The sequence below is a fragment of the Fundulus heteroclitus genome, chromosome 17 (assembly GCF_011125445.2).
Source record: "Fundulus heteroclitus isolate FHET01 chromosome 17, MU-UCD_Fhet_4.1, whole genome shotgun sequence".
Classification (NCBI taxonomy): Eukaryota; Metazoa; Chordata; class Actinopteri; order Cyprinodontiformes; family Fundulidae; genus Fundulus; species Fundulus heteroclitus.
This window is the reverse complement of record NC_046377.1, coordinates 5,800,690-5,814,402: the sequence shown is the minus strand read 5'-3', so window position 1 is coordinate 5,814,402 and position 13,713 is coordinate 5,800,690. Positions and strand designations below refer to the sequence as shown.

At 41.0% G+C, this 13,713-nt stretch overlaps 1 protein-coding gene across 1 annotated transcript in view; it reads right to left on the bottom strand.

The window, feature by feature from the left end:
* Positions 1-5,514: 5,514 nt before the first annotated feature.
* The window catches only part of tbc1d22a (TBC1 domain family, member 22a), a gene marked incomplete in the record, with an annotated part of 156,978 nt that continues 148,779 nt past the window's right edge, over positions 5,515-13,713 (bottom strand). Inside the window, 1 exon segment of the mRNA XM_036148865.1 lies at positions 5,515-9,997. Coding sequence (XP_036004758.1) covers positions 9,869-9,997 — 129 coding nt within the window.

Sequence of the window (13,713 nt, the reverse complement as noted above, 5' to 3'; positions counted from 1 at the left end):
TCTTAGTCCGTGGGCCAGAATCTGTGGGACGTCTCCTAAAGAAGTTTCGTATGAACTGTCAGACGGCAACTTTCTTCCACCGGGAAAAGTTGCTACACATAGCAGTGATCTCAAAACACCAATGTTCCCACGTTTTCACTTGCACATTAATAAGTTATTGCTGATAAGAAATCTAAACGGTTGCGCTCCCGTCCGAGAGGTCACGTGATTCGATTTTTGCTGCTCAGCCAATCAGATCGCTGTATTGTCAGCTGAGTGCGTTCAATCTGTAAGGTGTTGTGAAAATATGTTTCCAGACGAAGAAAGCCCAATAATAGTATTTTCTGGCGCCAGTTGGCAAAGATCTTGATGGCAAGGAAAAAGAAATAGCCCAGACCATCCATCATTCATTTTCTAACACGCTTATCCCTGCTGGGTTCGGATCGGTGCCGATCTCCAGCTGTCAATGGGCGAGAGGCGGGGTATAAACTGGACAGGTCGCCCGTCCATCGCAGGGCAGAAATAGTCCAGACTTTTGCTCATTTTGCTGTGATATCACCAAGACCTGCTGCACTAGGATAGCACAGCCAAACGACTTATCCCCGGCAGAATCTGGATCCCCTGCGTCGGGAGAATGTTTGAAATCAATAAAAGTTTTAACCTTCAGCTTTGTGAAGTCTAAATATTTTTAAACATCACATTCTAATAAAATGAAATTGATTTTTTAAAATCCTAATACATTGTTCTGTTTTTAAAATCGGCATATCTCGTTTTCTTAATATAGTTAATATCTCTATATGGTTCTTGGTTGAATTAAAATCTTATTAAATCTGATAATTTTGGCTGTACCTTTATTCAGTGTTTATTTGATCACACGTGAAATCCGCTTTATCTATTCATGCGGGTCTAGCTACCAAAAAAGAAAAAGAAAAAAGATGAACAAGTAGACAGCTGTGATGGACTCATGAAGGTGGATTTTTGGTTTAGGCAGACAGACATGCGACAATCTAATAACAAAGCTAATATTTTTGTGACACATGTGGAAATGACCACAGAGCTTTTCTTTCTCATAACACCTACTGAGTGATCAATGGAGTTTTAACCGACATAACAATCCTTGATGATCACACTAACAAGTGTTACATTTTCAGTTTTAACCCACTAACTGAACGATAATGTAACGACACCATCGCTATATTTCGTTAAGAAAAGTAAAACATCTTCATTTCCACGCCGGTTGGAGATGAGGCGGAGTTGACTGGATTCATTCTTCCAGCTGAATGCGCTCCCGACGCAGGGGATCCAAATTCTGCCGGGGATAATTCGTTTGGCTGTGCTATCCTAGTGCAGCAGGTCTTGGTGATATCACAGCAAAATGAGCAAAAGTCTGGACTATTTCTGCCCTGCGATGGACGGGCGACCTGTCCAGTTTATACCCCGCCTCTCGCCCATTGACAGCTGGAGATCGGCACCGATCCGAACCCAGCAGGGATAAGCGTGTTAGAAAATGAATGATGGATGGTCTGGGCTATTTCTTTTTCCTTGCCATCAAGATCTTTGCCAACTGGCGCCAGAAAATACTATTATTGGGCTTTCTTCGTCTGGAAACATATTTTCACAACACCTTACAGATTGAACGCACTCAGCTGACAATACAGCGATCTGATTGGCTGAGCAGCAAAAATCGAATCACGTGACCTCTCGGACGGGAGCGCAACCGTTTAGATTTCTTATCAGCAATAACTTATTAATGTGCAAGTGAAAACGTGGGAACATTGGTGTTTTGAGATCACTGCTATGTGTAGCAACTTTTCCCGGTGGAAGAAAGTTGCCGTCTGACAGTTCGAAACTCCTTAAGGAGACGTCCCACAGATTCTGGCCCACGGACTAAGACTCGTTTTGAGGAAACTACGGTTGTAGCTCAGTGTCTGCCTTGCGGTGGTTGCGGAGAGGTGTCTGTTTTGTAGAATAAATCATCCGCCGATGAGTTACTGATCTGGAAAGCCGAATCTGAAACCACCGAAAAACATTTCAGATCCCAAATGTACAGCGTTCTAATTCTTCCAGTCTATTAGCAGCTTCCCTTAAGAGGTCGGACACTGAACGTCTGCCTGCTGAGTTTGAAATTACTAAACAATTCTTTAGTGCGGGGGAAAGCCATGTAGATTGACCGATGCAGTAAAAATGCTAACCAACCAATGGGAAGAAGTTGAGCCCTTAAGACACAGCCCCTCCTCATTTGCATAATGAGGCAGAAATGCATACAGAAATGTAAAAAGGACAGGCAGAAATGTAAAAACGAGAGACAGAAATGTAAAAACGAGAAACAGAAATGTAAAAAGGACAGACAGAAATGTAAAAACGAGAAACAGAAATGTAAAAAGGACAGACAGAAATGTAAAAAAGACAAACAGAAATGTAAAAAGGACAGACAGAAATGTAAAAAAGACAAACAGAAATGTAAAAAGGACAGACAGAAATGTAAAAATGAGAAACAGAAATGTAAAAAGGACAGGCAGAAATAAATAGCATCGGAGAAATAAATAGGGCAAAAAAATACAAAGAAAGAATAAAACAGACAAAAAAAATATAACATGCACATAAATAAATACTTAAAAAAATAAGTAATTAATAAATAAAGTGGCTAATTAAAGGAGATATATACATTTTGTCTCACTGTATAATTTATTTTCTACCTACATTTATTTGTTTATTATATTTTTGGTGGCACATAATTGTATGCATATTTATTTATTGAGCATTTATTTATTTCTGTATTTATTTTTAATTATGGAAGACTTGGTCCTCCATACTATTAAAGCTGTAAAAAAAAAAAAAAAAGGAAAACAACTGAGGTCTGTCTCTAGATCTCTGCCTTGAAAGCTGGATGCAGTAAAACGATCAGGACAGGCTAATTACAGTTGGTACATGTTGGCTGATGGGCTGGTAAATTGGTGATTGAAATTCAGTAGGCAAAAGTGTTCCAATAATAATAAAAAAAGGTCTCAAATATGTAAGGATATTAAAAAAAAAAAAACTTTAAGCTACTTCACCCATCCATAATTCTCTCCATGCCTGTGTGTGCAAGCTGGCACCTTCCTGCGACCATTGTTGGTTTTAATGTGTTTTTAATTTCTCATCAAGTGACTAGAGTCCTCGGTGACCGCCGCTCCGTAATTGGTTGCCGGTGTGAACATCAGTCAGCCTAACGAGAGCTGTGGGGGGGGGGGATCTACCACAAACACACAAACAGGTACGCACTGACACTTGCGGATCCTGTCCGGCTTTGTTTCTCTCCTTTCGTCCTGTCTTTGGCAAGAACACGCATGGGGAGATATTAATACACCCTTCGTCTTCTCTCTGCAGGTCTTCCGCAGAGAACAGACAACTTGTTTCCCTGTTAGGACACCATGTCGGCCATTAGCTGCACTTTACCTGTTCGTGCTGCCGGCCCGGCTGTCTGCAAAAAAAGACAAGAGGGTAATCGTAAAGAGATGATGCAGAAAAATAACTCCGTTGTTCCAGCATCCTGTTCATCACACAACCCACAGTGTTACTATTAATACCACTTGAAGAAATACTTTGTCACATTACAACCACGATAAGGTGTTTTATAGAGTCAACTAACTGGTATTGGATGAATCCCAGTTTGATGGAGAACACTGGTGAATAAACAGTGATGTAGAGACCAAGGAACACACCAGGAAGGTCAAGGAAGGAGTTCTGGAGAGGTTTAAAGCAAGGCTGGAGTATTAACAATATTTCAACTTAAATAATACCAATCAATCTATGGCACAACTGCATACCTGCCAAAATGTGACCGTCGGGCATGGGGGTCAGAAATCAGGGACGCATTACCCTGGACGCATTACCCTGGACGCATCGTCCCCGCAGTGAAACAAAAGAGCTGGCAGCATCATGCTGTGGGGACGCTTTTCTTCAGCAGGGACCAGTGGTCCGAGTTAATGGTGAGATGGATGGAGCTAAATTTAGGACAATCCGAGCAGGAAACCTGTTGGAGGCTGCAGACGAGACGAGACTTTGGTGGAAGACCACCTTCTCGCGGATCGAAAACAGGAAACACGGAGCCAGAGCTACAACGGTTCAAATTAAAGCGTTTTCATACATCCGAATAAATCTTCCAGATGTGAACAGTTCCAGCAGTTTTTAGGGTTTTCAAAAATGTGCGCACAAAACAGCTACTTCAATCCATCGTGTAACCTTTAAAGGAACTATACCTGATTCTGCACAAATTTCAACTGTGAGAAGTTTAGTTCTGAACTGTAGGCCACGCCCCCAAATGTTTTTTCCTCGACAAGCACTTGGCATGCACGACTCTAAACGTGTGCCTCAACCTTTTGCACAATCTTCCATTGGAAATAAGGTTTCATCGGGGGACTTTTCTTTGTTTTCACATAAATGGCTACATGTCGGGTAAATTATATCTTCCTATGTGAATGGGCAACACTTGCATACATGCCATGCTGTTCTGTTTACATGCATGTGCTGGAGGAGTGGCTGCATGGCACCGGTTCCGCACCTCGTTGTGTCATTAGCGAGAAAATTTGCCACTGGTTGTTCCCTCCATTTCGCTGCTTATTCCTAGAAAAAAAAAAAAAAAAAAAAAGCCTGGACTTGCTCGATCATGTAAATCATTTATTCAATTGTTATCAAACTATGCATTTTTAAATCATAACCCATTATGTAAAAAGCATTTTTTCTTAACCAGACAAAAAATAAATTCAGGTATAGTTGCTTTAAAATCCAACCTGTGAACAAGAAAATCCTGAAAAAAAAAACTATTTATTCGTTTCTGATTTGGCATTGTTGTAAAACGCTCTTTAAATGTATTTATTTTTTCGCATCTGAGCCAACTTAAAAAAAATCACATTTGTTTTCAAATTTAAAACTGATTACACACTAAATACAGGTTATTGACATCACAGATTGTGAGATGTTATACGTTTATTTAATTTGCAAAGATTCAAAAACAATCGGAGAATTGATGCTCATCATGAAAAGGTGATAAACACAATACAAAGGAAAGAAGGACCGTTAAATTATGTTTATGAACCAAGAAAAAAAAAGCAGCAGCACGGACCCAGAGACTAAAAAGAAGAGATTTATTTCCTTTTTGTTTTTTACTGGTGAGTGTGCATATATCTGTTAGGTCTATCATTGGTGTTACAACCAAAAATAGGAGTTGCACAAAAATAAATTGAAACAATCTAAATGCATATAATATAAAATAGCCATCAGATTTCTATGTTTTCAATGATACAATAAGAAGAAAAACGCATCTTCCCAGGAATAAAAAAGGAAAAATCTCAATAAAATCCATTGAAGTCTGTGGTTGTAATGTGACAAACTTTAAGGGTTATGAATATATTTGCAAGTCACAGTGGATCCGATCTTACTGGCGATGGATAGCTTTGTGTGTTTGCTGAAGACAAAACCCTGGAATATGGTCTCTTGACGAACCTGCAAGTGGACGTGTCACGTTTAGACAAATTTCAAGAAACAAGAGTCCACGCGTTTTTTTGGTATTCCATATATAGGATTTATTTACACTTTGTATTTACAGATATTTGTTTCTGTACATATTTTGAAATTTAATCCAATCGACACTACTCCTGTCACCCACACAATCTGGCAAACATTAGCTTTCTTTCTCAGCTCTCTGAAGGTAAAGGGGTGGGGGGGGGAGGGGGTTGTTTTTCATAAGTACTGGTAGACGACTTGAAAAAAATAAAAAGTAAAGGCAGCTGAAGTGTTGCTTTCCTGAAACCTGCCTGATGGAGCTCCCAAGAATGTTTGAAGTCTGTCTGTGTGGGCTAATAGAAGGAGAGACGCTCCAGCCAGATGTCAGCAGTCACCATAGAGACGTGAGTGAGACGGTGGGAGGCTGACTTGAGATTAGCAGCGAGTGATTTCGTTTGAGTTTGTTGGTTAAAATGATCTCTTTTCCACTTGAATGTGGCGAGGCGTCTGATTCTTGGTAAAAGGAAAACGACTTCTGCATAAAATGACAAGAAAGATGGAGAACGGGAAGCTTCGCTTTATCCACAACTCACAATCCTAGAGTCTAAGGATGGAGTGGATCACTAGCATGAGCTTGGTTTCCTCAGTGGTTTACAGATCAACACAAACTTGTGTATTAAGGCAACTTGAGCTTGAGGGAAGGAGTTTGGATTAAAAAAAACAAAAAAAAAGACTGGACAAATATTTACTGTTTGCAAATCCCTGCCCCCGTATTAGTTCCTGCTGCATTGCCTGTCAAGCATACCCATTACTGCGCGAGCTAAAAGCAGCGGAAACTTCGACGGCACAATGGGAAAGTGCAACAAATCTTACAGGGAAGTAATGGGGCAGCTGAGATGACCTGCAGATTTTATGAGCGCCACCATGCAGCTCTAAATGTATTATTTCATCACTGGACGTAATAGTCCTCTAAAAGTGGGCTTTTTTCTACAAAATGAGCCTGTAATTTTTCACCTGAAGGCCACATTTATTGTTGCCCCGAGTGAAAATGTGTGAAAAGCCTCAAACGGAAAGGAGACAAAACACAGTCTCTTTGGCTTACTCCATGTTTTCAATAGGTTCCAGGTGTGGGGGCTGGAGAAAGGCCGATTTGTGGGTCTGGCGAGTCGTTTCTTTGTGTCTGAGCAAATATATTGAATCATTATCTTATTAAAGAAACAACAATGACCACAGCTCTAGTTGAAATCTTTCAATATTTGCATTGATTTAACATATGGACAAGATCGGGCTAGTAGGATTTTTTTTGTGCTATATCAGAAAAACTGGGCTATTTTGCAATATTAATTAAAAGGTTTTCAGCAGTCTGAACAGCATGAAAAGTAACGTACACACAACTGTGGCAATTTTGAGAGAAATATTTTCTCTAAACAGTGATTTCAGTGAAAAAACCTAGTTAAATCAAATGTTTCACTCAGATTATGCTTGTGCGATAGGGAGGGTGCGGCTAATGGCTGTGCTCTCCAATAAAGCCAATAAGAGTACGTGGAAATGATAACAAAAGGTGTGTTATGCCGCAGACAAACAGTAAAATTTTTTTCAGCAGGGCACATCAGTAATGCTTGATTAAAAAGGCTTCAAACGTTAGATGTGACAGCATCCACGAACGCTGTGGCGATAAAATCCCCCCGAGAGAACATCTAGCGGTCGTTTTCTTCTGCACAAAACATAAAGCTGAGTAAAAGCCGCCGATTAATTCGTGTACCTTATGTTTTAGGAAAGGAGAACACTGCTGCACCTTGTCAGCACTCGTCAAAAGCTGAGAAAAAAAAACAGCAGCCCTGATCATTCATACAGTATCCGCATCAAAGATTGACAGGCCTGTAGAGAGACTGGGCGGGATTAGTAAATAAATGACACATTTGTAATAATAATAATAATAAATACCCAAAGAAGACTGAAACAGCTCATGATGATCGCTTCAGACCCAAAATAATGTACAAAAATGACATTTTCTATCAACTAATATTAACTTCAAAAAACCCTTTGAGCACATTTGCGTTAATCTGGATGGTTTCTCCCTCAGAGGCAGGCACGTCTTAACGTAAACATAAGGGGCTGTAAAAAAAAATAAAACCTCTTGTCGGAATCTTTAAAATGCTGATTGAACGAATTGGATATACATCTCAAAGAAAGGAAGCAGGAGCAAAAAAAAAAAAAAAAAAAAAAGGCTGTGGATTTTTTAAATTAGGTGCAGTTTTTCTTGTCACACAGCACAGGAGATAAGGGGCTTGTGAAACTGGTTCAAATTGTGTAGAGAGAGAAAAAAAAAAAAAAAAAAAAAAAAAAGTCCCAGTGTGTGATCAAAGACTGACAGCTCTCAGAGAAAAAGCGCTGAAACTTCCAAAGGAACACAACACCCTCCCTCCCTCCCTCTCTCTCTCTCCCTTCGTCTCCCCTTCACACACCTACGCTCGCCGTCTCTGCCGGCTCACGGTGACAATAATGGATCCTGGCGGAGGCGCTACAGGAGGCTGCGAATGTTAACTGCTTTTTGAGTTATGTCATGAATGTCTGATTTATCAGGCCACCGCCGCGTCCCTGCAAAGAATTACATCGCTGCGGCGCCGGCGACACGTGCGGGCCGGGCATTGTGTGCGGGGCGGATTTGGAAAACGAACCAAACGTATCCCCTTCGTGCTACAGCGACAGTGACCACTGTATGGGGGGGGGGGGGTTTGGTGCGATGAATAAGTTCTACGTCACGACTGCCGGATCCAAACGGGTCGTTCAGAAGCACAGTTATCCGTACACGGCCCACAAAAGTTTGCCGGTGATTTTGGTATTTTCAGGCCAGGAAATAGATTGTCTAATAAGTGTGTGTGTGTCTACACATTATCTGAAAGTTGCATTGCTCCATCAATCCATCTCTCCTCGGATCCATCAGTCCCACCAACTCTCGCTCCATCCTTGGTTTCTTCTTTCTTTCCAGTCTGTTACTTTTTGCCGTTTTTGTATTTCAAGCGTGACCCCGAAAGAAGTTACTGCCATAAATTCAAAGCAAACGACTGAATTAATGTTTTAAAAAATGGGATTAAACTTTCCAGTATTGAAAAGTAAGTCTATTTCCCATGGATAAACAAGCAACCCTGTGTTAAACCTGCAAAGTACAGATCTAGCTGTATGAATCGACTTTGCTAGTGTCCTGCTTTGTCCAGGGATGTGTACAGTCTAGTGTGGGTGCAAAATAGGAGCAATTACATAACTAACATTTCCTGTGTTTTAAACCCAACCTTATGTGGTAACTTGCGGATGCTAAGCTCGGATCAGGCAGCGTTTTGTTCTACAACCAGCACAGCCTCACCTGAATGTAATGCTAGTCAAGACTTAGAATGAGACGTTTCATGAGAAATCTTAATAACGTGGAAGTGAAAGACGACAGAAAACAAAAAAAATATAGATATATTTCTATCTTTATGAATTTTGAAAAGCAGAAGTTGTGAGAGCTGAGGTAGTCGGCTTAGAGAGGAGCATTTAATGATCAGACTTCATGAACAGGCGGTCTAAGACAAACCCTAACCAGTGGGAATGAGTAGCAACTTGAATACGGCGTGAGCCTCTCCTGACCTGCAGCCTCCCACCACTGTTTTCCTTCCACTCTGATGCTGCGATGTGTTGCAGGGAGGGTGGGAGGACGGAGGGGGGATAAAAGGGAGAGGGATTTCGCTGAGCGCGGGATTCTCGGAACCCGATCTCTGCCGTCAGATCCTGGAAAGCAAACTGAATCAGTTCCCCTCGTGCTGCAAAAACTGCAGACATCACACTTCTTCACGTTGTGCAGTCACAGATTTGTAAATCGTCTAAAAAAAAAAAAAAAAAAAAAAAAAAAGCTCTTCTACTGTCTTTCTTCATACTTGTAAACAAATAAGGGTCCTAAACGTTGCCTAGAAGAGAAATAAACAATATTTTTCTATGGTAGTGTAAAATAATGCAGACGTAACCCCAGGCGTTGCTGAGAAACCGTTTGTGATCTTGCGTCAAGCTGTGGGGCTGCTGTTCATCAAAGAAAAAGCCCAAAAAAAAAAAACCAAAAAAAAAACTGCAATCATCATTGTTAATGACCGGTTGCTGCATCAGACTGTGAGAGTGCACATTTCACTGTCGGTCACAGAGATCACTTAAAAAGAAAAGGCTCCACACCGTCATCATCTTGTCAGAATGCTACACCACACGTCCTCAGTCACTGCTTGATTCGAATCTCTTAGTAGCTGAAAGGCCCACTGAAAATATGGGCGAAAAAAAAGGGGGGGGTTGGGGAAAGGGGAGGGCCCTCGACGGGGAGGCCTGTGAGTCCAGCAGGCGACCGCGGGACAGGAGACGAAGGAGGAGGAAGAGGAGGAGCCGCCTCTCATCATCTCTTGTAGTGGTTGGGCGCGTCGGCGAAGGCGAACTTCAACCTGTATGCTTCGGCCAGCAGCACGCTCACTTCCTCGTTGCCCCAGTGCATCGTGGGGAGGTTCTGCAACAGGATCATCAGGCCCTGGTGCGACAGAGAACGGATGCTTAGAAGACAGGCACAGTGAGAACAGACAGCTCATCAAGAACTGCAGAGCTAAACGTAGGATTTTTTTTAATTGGAAAGATAATATTTGAAACTAGAAGCTACTGGCAAAGACAAATCTGCAGAGGATCAACATTTAAAATAGGGTAAAAAAAAAAAAGAAGCTAAATTAATCACACAGTAAGAATTTTAACAGAGCTACGTTTACAAAACTTCACTGTTTAAGAACTCTACTAACTCTACTAACCACTTTAATGGGGAAGCGGTTCCTCTCTGAGCTCCTTCCTGGTGCCGGAGCTCCTCCCCTTGAGGAGGAGTACCAGGAAGTACCCTCTGTCTTAGCCCTGTTCATCAGTTCTTTGCTTCTACAACTCAACATCTACACCCAAGCGTCTCCCACAAACCCAGTTTATGTTCCAAACTGGCACTAGCATTTCCTTAGCAATAAATCTTGTTTCACTGAGCTTCAATATAAAAAAGTCCAATTAGCATTAGCTTAATGCCTTCATGCTGTCTGCTTCGATGTCAGCCATCACAGAGTTTGTTTCCCAGCCAATATTTTATGCTTAAATACTGCCGGGTTTAAAATATTGCCAGGTGGCGTCAATAAATCCTGCAGTTAATGCTGCGTTATATCCTGAACGCAGTTTTAACCTGAAGAGAACGCAGACAGATATTCCTTAGTGCCTGAACCAACAGGAAACAAACTCTGCCATAAACCAGAAAGGATTTTGGATTGTAGGGGCCTCAGAGTTGCATTGGTTGTTTTCAGCTATTTGCTTACAGCATGTACCTGACCAATGAGGGTGAGTTCAGCTACACTAAGCAGGAAGCTAATGCCGTCAGTACTGCAGACGAGGGCCTAATCCGTCTATCTATGCTAAACTCTATCCTTAGACTTAGACTTTCTTTATTGTCATTTTGTATACACAGAGTGCATACAGAACGAAATTTCGTTTTCACACAGCTCAGAAATATTGCAGTAACTCTACAGGATACCTTGCAGTGAATTACAGTACAGGATAAAGTGCAGTGATCAATCGCAGTCACTTACAGGATAAATTTCAATTTACTTCCGGATAAAGTGCAGCAGTGAACAGTAGGCAGTTGAAATGTAAACAATGTAAACCAAATGTAGACAAATATGCAGTAGGGTGCAGCAGTGATTTAAAAGTAGACGTTTGCATTGTACACAGTTTTGCAGTACGTTTCCGGTTAAGGTGCAGCATCAATTTTGCAGAATACGATACAATGTGCAAATGTGCAAATGTGCAAATCAGCGAATCTAGTGTGGTACACTTTTATACTTCAGCAGTTCAACAGTCTGATGGCAGCAGGGAAAAAGCTTTTGCAGAACCTAGTGGACCTGCAGCGGATGCTGCGGAACCTCTTTCCAGAGGGCAGCAGGACAAGACAATTGTCCTGCTGCTTTATCCTGACACCAATGATACCAACTATACCTACTCACTGCTGGTTAGCTAGCTTTAAAATGGCAACTTGACTTTTCCTCTTCTTAGACCAAATGCTGGCAAGCTACACGTGAGAAAGAAGACCGCTACTTTTAAATGTAGTAGCCTATGTATCAAAATGAAAATAAAAATCTTAGCGATATTATATTATGGATAAAATTGCTATAAATGCAATAATCAGTGATATTTATTTCCTTTCTGTTCCAAATAAAACAGATTAAATCATATCTTACATAATTGTTTAAAGGTTTTACGGAAATGTTGAGATGTTGTGAACATATTTGTATTTAAGGTTATTTTACTCATAATCTCGTCCAAGTCCATGCGTAATAGACCTCCCCACAACGCTAGACAAACTAGTCATAGAAGATCATCTGCTATTTTACTCTTTCAGTCATGCGTGCTTTTACCACTCTAGGCAATACTGGTATTTGTCTTTGACAAACAGCTGGAAAAGCTGACCTAGTTGTTACTCTTTTTGCTCTCTCGAGCTAGCAAAGATGCACAGATGACTCTTTTGCTCAACAAAGAGCACAAAAGGAAAGTCTGGGCAGCTGCATTACTTTCCTTGACCTGGTTCATGGTGAATAGAGCTGATTATGGGCCCTATTTGTGAGCAGTTAGAGCAAAAGTCAGAAGGTGTCATGTTTTATTCATTCTCGGACTGTTTACTGTAGTGGAGCTCGACTCTGACATCAGGACTGGATTTTATCATTTCAATTACGTTTTAGTTTTGCAGCAAACAGTAGAAAAATGATTTCAACTGTTTCACTGCATGAATGAACAGCGGAGGAGTACAAATGATCTTGTCCTTAACTGTAGGTGTAACTTTTGTTTTTACAACACTTATTTGCTTTAATTTTGAATTCCTTAAGAAAAAAGTATAAACACTATCTAAAGCAATTTTGTCACGTTCCACCTGTTATTTTGCTCTTTATAGACGAGCGCAAGTAAAACAAGCTGTTATTAGCTGGTAAAACTGTCGTCTTAATAAAAGTGATGATTAATGCTCCTTAATATTTCAACAACATGATTTTCCAGGGTTTTGTGCTTGGAAAGACTTCCGGACAGTCAACGTTGCCTTTCTTGTATCCGAGGGAAAAGTTAAACGTACTGCATTATTTTATGCTCCATTCAGTTTGAGTAAAATCAAATCATTTCTCTGACATCTCTTAAAAAAAACAACAATTTAAATCCTAGTAATGGTACCAGAGGAAATGTTTGATAGCCTCCATGTCTGTAACCGGATGTAGATTGGAGCTGTGCCATTATGCATCTACGTCATGCGGGTGCTTACAGGAAGCTAATGAGGCTAAAATGTGGTCTCCGACTAATCAAAAACTACCAATTTACGCAGCTTTTCACTCAAAGAAGCCTAAAGCTGAGCTCAAAATACAGAAATGCAAAAAGTGAGGAAAAAAAGTGGCAGGTAAAAGTCAGTGGAGCCTGAGCCTTTCCTGAGATTTTAGCTCAGTACATTACTTGGTAAGTTAGGAGATAGACAACAACAACAACCCACATTGCACACACACACACACACACACACACACACACACACACACACACACACACTAGAGTTCAATCTAGCCAACTAATGCCTCTCTCTCAAAGGGGAATGAGGCTGGTTAGTGGTAAGACAGAGTGAAAGTGTGTGTGTGTGTGTGTGTGTGTGTGTGTGTGTGCAGGCATGCTGCGGATTGGTGTCCCAGAAGCTTTCATCATCAAGGCTGAAATCATTGCCGTGACAACAGGGTTTACAACCAATCACGGTGTTGATAATCACACGAAAAGACAAATCCCGGTGGGGCTTCGGTGTCTGCACTCATCTGACTCCACACAGTTCGTGGCTTTCTGAAAGGATGAGATCCCCCTTCCAACCTGTTTTTTTTTTTTTTTTCCCGGCACAGGTTAAAATATTTAAACTCCTCTTTTCTGAGCGTGTCAAAGGGACTACATTTCCAGGCGTCTCTCACCGGCTGCTGCGAAAGTCAAACAAATCTTTATAAATTTAGGCTCTTTGCATTAGTTTATCCTTCTACGTTTTCAGCTAAAAGGTGTTGAGTTCCCATTAATTCTTTCCCTCCACGCTAGCTTTTAATGAGCCGTTGAGACGACCTGGTGACACCAACAGAAAGAATTTGTATTCTGCTCGAGGGTGAAAAAAGTACACGTCGTCTTCAACTAATTAAACTCAAAATTGCAATCGAAGCACGATTTAAGATGTCA